This window comes from Crinia signifera, chromosome 1 (assembly GCF_055691185.1).
Source record: "Crinia signifera chromosome 1, ASM5569118v1, whole genome shotgun sequence".
Taxonomy (NCBI): domain Eukaryota; kingdom Metazoa; phylum Chordata; class Amphibia; order Anura; family Myobatrachidae; genus Crinia; species Crinia signifera.
The window spans coordinates 29,218,578-29,231,854 of NC_139217.1; the positions used below are offsets into that span (position 1 = coordinate 29,218,578).

Genomic DNA, 13,277 nt, shown 5'->3' on the forward strand with positions numbered 1-13,277 from the left:
TGGTCTTTTAGGGACCCTTTACAATCCTGTAGGTCTCTTCTCCTTGAGCTTAAAGTCTCCCTTAATGATAGTCAATCACTGAGGGAGACCGTAGGCTCCAGGAGAAGAGACCATCAGGATTGTAAAGGGGTCCCTAAAAGACCTCCTGAACCCCAATTGGAAATCCCCCTACGGTGACATTGTAGTGAAAATTTATCATCAACTGGGGACCCCCTGTAGGTGTAACAAACACCAATTATGCCCACAATATCCATACCCCCTCCACCTATATATTTGTTTCGCAACCCACCGCCATCCAAACAATTATCAGTTTGAATCAGAATTTATTTTTTAATCCTACTTTCATTTCTTGATTGTACTTCTATGTACACATATTTTTTTCACGATTTATTGAGTAAATTGTACACTATAACGTCACAAATCTTCATCTAAAGTCTTATTCTTCAACTTCTTACACTCATAACATTCAAACATATGCATGCAGCGCTCATGCCCATCGACCAAACATTACCTATGAACCAAAAGAGTCTGGGAAACCCTTAAGGCAGAGCAGTGCCTGATATCCAACTGACTAACAGGGTGAGTGCAGTGTACCCACTTTGTATTGATCAATGGGTGCAATGGCCAGGACAAAGATTTCTCAGTGCAACTGGCCGGGGAGCGCAGTGACAGGCTGGAGGACTGGAGAGACGGATATGGGGAACAAAGTAGAAACGGTACATTAGGTACAGTTTTTGTTTGCCGGTACAGACTGTTAAATAAACGGCAAATTATTTTTTATGTGTTCTGTGTGTGTTGTACTGTATGTATCTGTCCAATGCGTAAGTGTGTGAGGTGTGCTACGTATATACAGTATGTGTGTGTTGTGTCTTTGTGTATCTATGCAATGTTTAAGTGTGTGTGTTGTACTGTTTTTTGGGTGTGTGTGGTGAATGTAGGTGTGTGTTGTGCTGTTAGAGGTATGTTATGTGTGTGTGTTGTGTGTATCTGCCCTATGTGTAAGTGCGTAAGGTGTGCTATGTATAAATCTGTGTGTGTGTGTGTAGTGTGCTGTGTGTATCTGTGCAATGTTTAAGTGGGTGTGTTCTTTGTATTGTACTGTTTTTGGGTGTGTGTTGTAGTGAATGTGGGTGTGTGTTGTACTGTGAGTGTTGTGTGTATCTGCCGAATGTGTAAGTTTGTGAGGTGTGCTATGTATATATGTGTGTGTAGTGTGCTGTGCGTATCCTGGCAATGTTTAAGTGTGTGTGTTCTGTGTGTATGTTGTACTGTTTTTGGGTGTGTGTTGTAGTGTGTATGGATTTGTATTGTACTGCATGTGGTGTGTTGTGTGTGTGTATCTGTCCAATGTGTAGGTGTGTGAGGTGCTCTACGTATAAATGTGTGTGTTGTGTGCTATGTGTGTGTATGTGGTGTACTGTGTGTGTGTGTGTACAATGTTTGTACGTGTGTGTGTTATGTGTGGTCTATGTATATCCTCAATTATTTCCTAATTGTTTAAAGCCTTCACCATAATGTTAGAATGTGTCATTCATACTCAATGACAGCAATGAAATCAGGTGTGGAGTTGTTCCTTCGCAACAGTTTCCCAGATCGTCGATCTTTTCCCCTGAACATCAATGAAGGAAAATTAAAACTTGGTGTTTTTTAAATTTCTAAGTGAAATTTCCCAAAAACGGCTTCGAGGTGCACACCACCGGGTCCAGAAGTATCTTGTTGCTGAATTTGGTGTCTCTGAGTGCCACGGTGTGTCCGCAATGCGACGGACACGCACACACGCACACAGACTCTTCAACTTATTATATAGATGTGTGAATTATGGGTTTTGGATTGAAACATGCTAAACGTTACTGTAGATAATATAGTAATAACAATAATGCTAATAATAATCTCGGTAAATGAGGTGGAGTTGGGGAGGTAACTATGCTGCTGCATCATCGTGGCCACGCCCTAGCATTGTACAGCAAGGCCGTAGCCAGGATGATGCGATTAAGTCCATAATGTCTCAGCAGTTTACCAGTCCACCAACTTTACCTGGTTAAGTGGTGGATACAGCCGAATGCAATGGACTTGCTCACTCTTCCAGACAGGCGGGAGTGCCACCAGATTATCAGGAGCCTCCCAACCATTTTGCAAGAGTAGCCAAGTTTGCTTTGTGTGCATGTGTGAACTCAGGTCACACTTGCACACGTACCCTACCAGGTCAGACTGGGCAGTGCCAAGTTACGCTGCTACTAATTGGTTATTGATAGAGCCTCAGGCACCTGAACCATAGCCTGCGATAAGCAGCCCACGGATCTGCGATAACACATGTGATCAGAAACTTACTGGATCCCATTTGTTATCTCCCCAAAACAGGTCCCCCCCCCCCCCCAAAAAAAAAAAAGGGCAGTAATTGTATAGCCCAATACAGACCTTTTACTTTGAGCAAAAGTGTATCGGGATTAATAGGATAACCCCCAAAGTGAGAATATTTAAAACGGTAGAATTACTAAGCTTATAAAATACACAAGTGGTAGTGTGGAGTATAGCAACCAATTACATTCTGTTTATCATTTTCTGAAATGTAATATGGAAATGATAGGCATAATCTTATTGGTTGATACGGGCAACACCTCCATTTTTCATTTGTAGACATTTTAGTAAATCCACCTTTTACATATTTGTCATTAGAGGCAACAGTTAAAAGTGTTGTTTCAGTAGACCACAAAGAGGTCCAACACTAGGACCAGATAAAGTTGATGTTTGGATACAGGTGACAAAACTAGAAATGATGAAGGACCTTCATTCAGGGTATCTACTCCTGGACCAGTGATTGTGTTTCATGTAAGCCATATGCATTATGAGGGTATCTACTCCTGGACACCTCACGGACCAGTGATTGAGTTTCATGCAAGCCATAGACAGTATGAGGGAATCTACTCCTGGACAACTCATAGACCAGTGATTGAGTTTCATGTAAGCCATATGCATTATGATGGAATCTACTGCTGGACATCTCATGGACCAGTGGTTGAGTTTCATATAAGACATAGACAGTATGAGGGTATCTACTGCTGGACAACTCATGGACAAGTGATTGAGTTACATGTAAGCCATATACAGTATGAGGGAATCTACTCCTGAACAACTCATGGACCAGTGATTGAGTTTCATGTAAGCCATATAAATTATAAAGGAATCTACTCCTGAACAAATCATGGACCAGTGATTGAGTTTCATATAAGCCATAGACAGTATGAGGGTATCTACTGCTGGACATCTCATGGACCAGTGATTGAGTTTCATGTAAGCCATATACAGTATGAGGGAATCTACTCCTGGACAACTCATGGACCAGTGATTGAGTTTCATGTAAGCCATAGACAGTATGAGGGTATCTACTCCTGGACAACTTATGGACCAGTGATTGAGTTTCATGTAAGCCATAGACAGTATGAGGGTATCTACTGCTGCACATCTCATGGACCAGTGATTGAGTTTCATGTAAGCCATATACAGTATGAGGGAATCTACTCCTAGACAACTCATGGACCAGTGATTGAGTTTCATGTAAGCCATAGACAGTATGAGGGAATCTACTCCTGGACAACTCATAGACCAGTGATTGAGTTTCATGTAAGCCATATACAGTATGAGGGAATCTACTCCTCGACAACTCATGGACCAGTGATTGAGTTTCATGTAAGCCATATACAGTATGAGGGAATCTACTCCTCGACAACTCATGGACCAGTGATTGAGTTTCATGTAAGCCATAGACAGTATGAGGGTATCTACTCCTGGACAACTCATGGACCAGTGATTGAGTTTCATGTAAGCCATAGACAGTATGAGGGAATCTACTCCTGGACAACTCATGGACCAGTGATTGAGTTTCATGTAAACCATAGGCATTATGAGGGAATCTACTCCTGAACAACTCATGGACCAGTGATTGAGTTTCATGTAAGCCATAGGCATTATGGTGGAATCTACTCCTGGACAACTCATGGACCAGTGATTGAGTTTCATGTAAGCCATATACAGTATGAGGGAATCTACTGCTGGACGACTCATGGACCAGTGATTGAGTTTCATGTAAGCCATAGACAGTATGAGGGAATCTACTCCTGGACAACTCATGGACCAGTGATTGAGTTTCATGTAAGCCATAGACAGTATGAGGGAATCTACTCCTGGACAACTCTGGACCAGTGATTGAGTTTCATGTAAGCCATACGCATTATGAGGGAATCTACTGCTGGACAACTCATAGACCAGTGATTGAGTTACATGTAAGCCATACGCATTATGAGGGAATCTACTCCTGAACAACTCATGGGCCAGTGATTGAGTTTCATGTAAGCCATAGACAGTATGAGGGAATCTACTCCTGAACAACTCATGGACCAGTGATTGAGTTTCATGTAAGCCATAGACAGTATGAGGGTATCTACTCCTGGACAACTTATGGACCAGTGATTGAGTTTCATGTAAGCCAGAGGCATTATGAGGGAATCTACCCCTGAACAACTCATGGACCAGTGATTGAGTTTCATGGAAGCCATATACAGTATGAGGGAATCTACTCCTGGAAAACTCATGGACTTGATCGGTGAACGAAAAAGTCTGTATTGTGTGTGTCCAGCTTTATACACCACAATGCTAGTTCACAAGGACATTGAAATTGGATGTTCAACAAATGCAAACCACTAAATGCCCCTAAAGGCTGATAGTCCCCAAAATAATGTAACCTAAGCTAAACTAAACCTGCACACGCAACCGTTTCCGCAACCGATCAATTTGCTTACAACAACGGCAACTCTCACAAGTGTTACCATGCCACACCTATAAGGGCAATGAGGACACACTGGGGGGGAGATGTATCAAACTAAGGGGCAGATGTATTAAGCCTTAGCAAAAGTTGGATATCTTAGTTGGATATCTATACCAGGTTGAACTAGATGGACACAAGTCTTTTTTCAGCCTTACCTACTATGTAACTATGTAAGAGATAAATACAAGGGTGATAAAGAGAGATAAACCATATTACAGGCTGTGTTTGAAAAAAAGTCAGCAAGGAGCTGATTGGCTGGACATTTATCTCTCTTTATCACCCTTGCATTTATCTCTTGTTAAGGCTTAATACATCTGCCCCTTAGCAAGATAAAATACCAACCAATTATCTTCTACTGTAACTGTCATTTTTCAAACACAGCCTTAGGCGGCCGGGAATATCCACTTTATCTCTCTCTCCAATGTTTGATACAACTCGCCCATTGTGAGGACAAAGTACAATATAATAGGCATTGTTTTAAAACGCCCGTGTGTACAGGGCCTAAGACACAGTATGGCAAAGCAGCCCACTTCTTGGGCCATGGTCATCAATAGGCCCTAACAGTTTATGTTTTAAGGATACCCGTGCTGTGCCCATGATATAATCAAGTTGACTGAGATACTAATTAAGTCACCTAAGTTTAAGCATGGAAATATTGGTGTTATGGTGTCTTGAGGACCGGGTTAGGGTACCCCAGCCTTGGGTCATCCACCAGAACGACTCGATCCAAGCGTTGTCATTGCTCCAGTCATGGTGTCCCCATTCTCTCTATGGACACGTATGCCGGATAAGTAAACAAACACACGATTCGTTGCAGCATTGTTAATGGAATAAAATCTAGCTATCTACCCACTGTGAGCTGTGCATTATTACCAGAGTGGCACTGACTATCAATCCATGTGACCTATGGCAGCTGACAGGAGGCTCTGCAGAAGGCTCCCAACTGATCTTATATTCTGTAGATTACTGGACGAGTGGTTTTGCTGGTAAATCCCTGAACAGGAGGGAATATGCAATGTATTCCTGAAGTTGTACAGCACTTTTCTTTGGTTTTATCCCTGGGAGTTTCTTCTGAAGATTTTCCAGCATGTAACAGAATAATGAGGAGATGAGAATGTAGGTTCTTCACTCGGTCTGGTGAGTAATGCACTACGATCAGGAATGGCTGTCTAGGGACTCCAGAATCTGGGGGGGGCGCCCCTGAGTCTGTCTATCACAAATTTAAGGAGGTCTCTGAGAGAGGCATACTGGTTAAACTTACTGCAAACATCAGGTGTTGAACTTCTAAGACGCCTCCTCAACACATTCCCCTGAGGTACTGGACAGTGGATATTGGTGTGTGGTTGGTGGTTGTTGGATCAGTAAGTTTTGTCTAGGGTGCTGATAAACCTTGCACCTGTCCTGATTCCAATTGACTCTCTACCAGCGGGCCATTGCCTGATATACAGTATGAGTGGGCAGATTATCTTACTAGCTGTTTAAAAGGAACGAGTACTAAATAGCTGGGGCTGAATGTGCTTGAAGGGCCCGACAGAAAACCCAGGTCAGCAGCTAAGGGGACATTTTCCAATTTCTAACACTACCAAGGGGAGAAATGTTTCCTGTGCAACTGCTGTCACACATACTTGGATTTGAACACATCCTTCTCATTCAGTACCCAGGCCCATGGCAGCTCCAGACTGCCCTGTATGTATATGTGTGTGAGAGACACAGAGATAAAGAGAAATCTTGGGAATTTATGAAGTCTTCAGATATGCTATGAGTCATAGGTGCAATTCAAAGCAAGGAAGACATTTTCTGATGGGAGGAGCCTATATGTGGGAGGATCTAATTATACATGGGCTGTTGTTACTCCAAGAACCATGAATCAACACCCTGATTCCTTACAAGACCACATGCTACAGTATATTGGTTCAACAGAAAACCGTCAGTCCCCTCATGTTAGACTATACTGTATATTGAATCATTCCAGTGGCGTAACGACAAATTTTACACCCCCCTCCAGTAAAGTTAAGCCCCCCCCCCCATCCACACCCTGCCTTACCCCCCTCCACATCTGTGGCTGTGACATGATCAGCTTGTCTGCTTCATGGTGCTCGAGAGTCGGGACCTGCAGATCTAGTTGTCTGCGTCCTGCCTCTCCTCCTGGCTCCTTATGAAAAATGTCCCTCACAAAATGGCTGCCCCCTCACAGCAGACAGTTTTTAAGGATACTAGAGGAGGCCGCCACCTCCTCTAGCATCCTCAAAAACTGTGTGCTGTAAGGTGGTGGCCATTTTGTGAGGGACATTTTTCATAAGGAGCCAGGAGGAGAGGCAGGACGCAGACAACTAGATCTGCAGGTCCCGACTCTCGACCACAGACGCAGCGGCGGGGTAAGGCCGGTCCCGGCAGGCGGCAGCCTAACAATAGCCCCGGCAGACACACACTTACTCCCTGTGTATTTTCTTCTATAGGAATTGTTGTTTTAGTAATTATATTAATTAATGTTCGCTAAACTTCTTATTAATGAGAGCAGCACTAATGAATTTCTTCTTTATTGCCCCTAATGTTTTCAATGAATTTTCACGATCATACATATACTTGATACCTGTACCAAGCCTTACAAATGGAGCGACTGGTCGCTGAGCGATATACAGTATTTGGCTCAGCGACCAAATTGCTGAGCGTCCGTTTTCATCAGCGACCATGTACGCACGGGGATATGGTTGCTCGGTGACCATATTCCCGGCGATTAAGGCTGAAATCGCCCGTATATACAGGGCTTTAGTGAAAGAGTAGAATCAGGGGTGAAATCACCATGATAGCAGTAGGTGGCCACCAAGGAACGAAGTCAATGTCTCACCTCCCCTGACTTACTGAAGCTTCCTCTAGTGATCTCGTTGCTGGCTCTTAGTTACTGTAACAGCAGCCACAATATGGTCAAGACTTGTATGGGAAGGTACAGTTCTCTGCTTGAACATTCTTGCCCAGATATTAAAACAAGACTGTCCCTGATGTTCACTGTATGGATTTATGACAACAGAATTAAACTCAATGCAGAAATGGGACATTATACTACTGCTTATTGCAGCTGTTATGTAAAGTTTGGTGTTTTACCAAACAGTCAATAGAAATCATGTATAAATGGTGGTGTGTATTGGCAAATATAGCTACCCTCTACTACTGGAAATCCCTAGTGGTTAATATAAAATACATTTTCTACCATCCCTCTAAAATGTTGGGATAATTCACAGTAAACAGTGACTCGAACTGTGGGAAGCTTATAATAGGTAGATCGCTAGATTTCACTGCACAGCAGAACTTCCATTGCTAGCCAATATGGCTAAAATAACTCAACATCCAAGTCACTTTGACCTTTCTTAAAGAGTCCTAAAGAATTAAGGACCAGTAATAGTCACAGGACTGCACCTCCCCCTTGGACAGCACTGGAACCGGCAATACATTATAACCATGTAATACACTCTCGGCCCTGCAGGCAGAGGGAGGTGCAGATGTAAGGGGAAACCGACATATAGCATCACTTGCAGCATAACAGAACGTATACCATAAATGTTTCATCTGCAGTTAGATTACAGCAAGCACTTGTTCTTCTGCTGAGACACCTTCTGAGTACCGAAGGGTGCACCATGGGGTTATAGTTAAAGGTCCTTTCAGAACTCTATGAGGTCTTTTCACCTTATGACCATGGGCCGGAGTAGATAGGACATGCACAGTGAAAGACTATCTGTGTACGCTTGGACAACCGTCATTATATTTCGGTGGACTCTATTCTCTCCAACCTGGATGGTGTCCAAGGCTTCTTATCTTCTGCTGGGGGTGTTGTGACCTTTGTGGCCATGTCATTGATCTTCTGCTCTAGTTGTTGGTTTTTCTGATACATCTCCACATAATTAAGCTGCAGCTGCTTCTGATATTTTATCACCTTCTCTTTTTCTTCTTGCCATGTGCGTCTTTCTTCCTCAAAGTCCAACACCTGCTGATCCTTCTCCTGCTTCTCTACAGCTAAGTCCAACTGTAGCTTCTCAATATCTTTCTTCAGGGTCACCACGTTGTCCTCATTTTGGCGTTTCATCTTGACCTCGTCACTCTCACAGGCCAGGGTCTCCCTCAGTTTCTCGTTGAGTTCCACACTGTATGGGTTCTGACCCAGGTTGGACAAGGTCTCCTTTAAACCTGCTATCTCATGCTCACATTGGCCAAGCTTCTCCTTCATTTGTTGAGCTTCATTTTGCTTCCTCTGCATCTCGCTCTCACAGATTTCCAAGCTGACGCTCTTTGAGCTGTAGGAATCTTTGATGGAGACAATCTGCTCCTCCTTCTCCCTCAGTACGGACTTGGCTTCTTTCAACTGTGTTCTTAGGCCAACAATCTCATTGAGTTTCTGAGTGATATCTGCCTGGGAATCTTTCAACTGCTGCTTGAGTAGAGATATCTCACCAGCTTTCTGACACACCTACAAAAGAAAAACATACATGAATAGACGTATGAAATGAACGACGTTCATGGTCAAAGGATGTTCTAGGGGGCGGACAAATAAATTAATTTGTTAGAAACTACTCCTTTTACTGACCATACTATTGATTAACTGTATAACATCTCCAGCCTTGTAGGAAATCATAATACTGTTGATAGGTCTACAGCATTATACTCATTGTGGCCGGTGGATGGATTGTTAATAAAACAAACTTTTTGCAGAACTTCCTTGAACTTGACGAACACGGAAAGTTTTCTTACCAAGGGCTGGATTTAATAACCACCATCGTTTAGTGGATTTAACGGGTGGATTTAAAGTGGCAACTGTAATAAATACTAAATAATGCTGGTGTAGCCTTTATTTCTATTGTCATTTTAATTCTATCATAAAAATCTGCTGATCATTGATGGCTTGGACAAACCAAAATGTATTAAATCTACCTATCATGTGTTTCCTTGGTGTTTACTTTCCGACAAGTTGTGTTTTGGTATCTACTGGTTTATATTCAAAAAGTTTACTGCAGTGTCCTCTAAAAAAAGGTTAATGACATTTAGTCAGACATGCATACTGGAAAAAAATTTTTGGGGAGAACTATGTGCAGTACTACCCTCAATAAAATGCCAACGGCACTGGTGCTTCCAACTGGCATTAGTTATCAGCTCTAGGAAATGGTGAGATATGGAGTTAGTATTATGCCACTGGTCACTAATGCTAAAGAATCATGGATTATTGGATTAGCATAGAGGGTGGACAAACCATCTAAATAGCGTTTTCAAGCTGTTTTTATTAATGACCATCAGAGACTCCTACATATACATTGACCTGATTCACCCTAGAACAGGGGTTCTCAAACTCGGTCCCACACAGTTCACAGTTCCCAGGTCATCCCACAGGAGTACAGGTGCACTCATTACGGACATGGTCTGTGTGGGGTCCTGAGGACCGAGTATGAGAACCTGTGCCCTAGAACATTAGTCTTAAGCTAGCCATACATTTACAGATTTATTGTTCGATCTGGCTGGTTGGAACAAAAACCTGGTGATGGATAAGAGCAAATGACAGTTGAATATTTGCTAGGAAATGCAGGAAAACTGTAGTTCAGATATTACCAGTTTTTTTTTGTTCAAACCAGCCAGATCTGACAATAAATCTGTAGATGTATAGTATGGCCAGCTTTACTCTACTTGGTTGATCTTGACATTGATGAGCATATCGATTTTTTTTTATCAAAAACCTCAGTTCAGACATCAGGAATATCAGAACATTTCCCTTTAACATCTTTCCAAGCACATGGTCCATATTCATCACCGCAATAATAAATTATGTGAGTTGTGCAGGACTCAGCAATGGGACTCACTGTACTGAAGGTAGAACTAAACTGTGGAAACTAGACCACCAGGTGGCCTCAATAAACCAGCTTCATGAGGTTCATACAAAGGTCTTCTTCACCAGGGTTACATCATGGGACTTACTGTACTGAAGGCAGAACTAAACTGTGTAAACTAGACCACCAGGTGGCCTGAATAAACCAGCTTTATGAGGTTCATACAAAGGTCTTCTTCACCAGGGTTACATCATGGGACTTACTGTACTGAAGGCAGAACTAAACTGTGTAAACTAGACCACCAGGTGGCCTCAATAATCCAGCTTCATGAGGTTCATACAAAGGTCTTCTTCACCAGGGTTACATCATGGGACTTACTGTACTGAAGGCAGAACTAAACTGTGTAAACTAGACCACCAGGTGGCCTCAATAAACCAGCTTTATGAGGTTCATACAAAGGCCTTCTTCACCAGGGTTACATCATGGGACTTACTGTACTGAAGGCAGAACTAAACTGTGTAAACTAGACCACCAGGTGGCCTCAATAAACCAGCTTCATGAGGTTCATACAAAGGTCTTCTTCACCAGGGTTACATCATGGGACTTACTGTACTGAAGGCAGAACTAAACTGTGTAAACTAGACCACCAGGTGGCCTCAATAAACCAGCTTTATGACGTTCATACAAAGGTCTTCTTCACCAGGGTTACATCATGGGACTCACTGTACTGAAGGTAGAACTAAACTGTGTAAACTAGACCACCAGGTGGCCTCAATAAACCAGCTTCATGAGGTTCATACAAAGGTCTTCTTCACCAGGGTTACAGCATGGGACTTACTGTACTGAAGGCAGAACTAAACTGTGCAAACTAGACCACCAGGTGGCCTCAATAAACCAGCTTTATGAGGTTCATACAAAGGCCTTCTTCACCAGGGTTACATCATGGGACTTACTGTACTGAAGGCAGAACTAAACTGTGCAAACTAGACCACCAGGTGGCCTCAATAAACCAGCTTTATGAGGTTCATACAAAGGCCTTCTTCACCAGGGTTACATCATGGGACTTACTGTACTGAAGGCAGAACTAAACTGTGGAAACTAGACCACCAGGTGGCCTCAATAAACCAGCTTTATGAGGTTCATACAAAGGCCTTCTTCACCAGGGTTACATCATGGGACTTACTGTACTGAAGGCAGAACTAAACTGTGTAAACTAGACCACCAGGTGGCCTCAATAAACCAGCTTTATGCGGTTCATACAAAGGTCTTCTTCACCAGGGTTACATCATGGGACTTACTGTACTGAAGGCAGAACTAAACTGTGGAAACTAGACCACCAGGTGGCCTCAATAAACCAGCTTCATGAGGTTCATACAAAGGTCTTCTTCACCAGGGTTACATCATGGGACTTACTGTACTGAAGGCAGAACTAAACTGTGTAAACTAGACCACCAGGTGGCCTGAATAAACCAGCTTTATGAGGTTCATACAAAGGTCTTCTTCACCAGGGTTACATCATGGGACTTACTGTACTGAAGGCAGAACTAAACTGTGGAAACTAGACCACCAGGTGGCCTCAATAAACCAGCTTTATGAGGTTCATACAAAGGCCTTCTTCACCAGGGTTACATCATGGGACTTACTGTACTGAAGGCAGAACTAAACTGTGGAAACTAGACCACCAGGTGGCCTCAATAAACCAGCTTCATGAGGGTCATACAAAGTTCTTCTTCACCAGAGTAACATAATACCTACACATGAGCAGGCCAACCCAACGACTGACCAGTTCTACTTACCAGTTGTGTCAGACAATCAATATATACAATAGAGTAAGCAAATTCACCAGGACAACCAAACAATGTGGACACTTGGGACCTCTGTGTGTACTGTACCAGGCATCTTTGCTCCCCTGCTATGTATACAGGCCCGGTGGATCTCTAACCTTTCCAGCTCAGCGTTCCACCCTATTAACCAGTTTCACATTACTCTCGCTCTGCTTTCCAACATAGAGAACAAAAAAGAGTCTCACTATTTTCAGTCCAAGTTCTACACAGGTGCGATGGGCTTTCTTCTATTAAGGACAAGGCCGGTGTGAGATGAAAGGCTCCGGGTAGCCAAATCCGGGAGGTGTGGCTACGTTCCCTTCTGGAAAAACATACTAAATACTACACGACGGGGACTTTTGTCTTCTCAGTAGCTGACCCGGGCCCCATAGGGTGTACATATATTCATGATAATGGACATACTGTGGGAGATATATCAAATCTTCTAATGAGTAGAAGTAGAGAAGTTGCCCACACCAAACAATAGGCTTCTAGCTATCATTTAACAAGTACATTCTATGAAACAATAGCTAGAAGTTGCCTGGTCTGCGTAATGGTTGATTCAGGTCTTCTATACTGTACTACTCAGCACTCTGCTTTATAGAGCATCTCCAGACCCTTTATTAAGAGAAAACACAAACATATAGTACGAAGGGTCGTTATTTGGGCGAAGCATAATCAGCACCTTTGCTTGCTCATAAAAACACTGGGGGTTATTTTGGTTCACTCTTTCTGACAAAATCCTTCTTAGATGGACAAAACCATGTGCACTGCAGGTGGGGCAGATGTTACTTGTGCAGAGAGAGTTAGATTTGGGTGGGGTTTTACTTCAAA

The 13,277-nt window shown here is 42.9% G+C and overlaps 1 protein-coding gene across 2 annotated transcripts in view; it reads right to left on the reverse strand.

Annotated features, from left to right (window-relative positions):
* Positions 1-7,082: 7,082 nt before the first annotated feature.
* Positions 7,083-13,277, reverse strand: part of LZTS3 (leucine zipper tumor suppressor family member 3) — a 99,072-nt gene continuing 92,877 nt past the window's right edge. For both annotated transcript variants that reach the window (XM_083183924.1, XM_083184011.1), the window contains exon 4: positions 7,083-9,275. In XM_083183924.1, the coding sequence (XP_083040050.1) occupies positions 8,571-9,275 (705 nt within the window). In that variant the 3' untranslated portion in view covers positions 7,083-8,570. The remainder of the gene's footprint in view (positions 9,276-13,277) is intronic.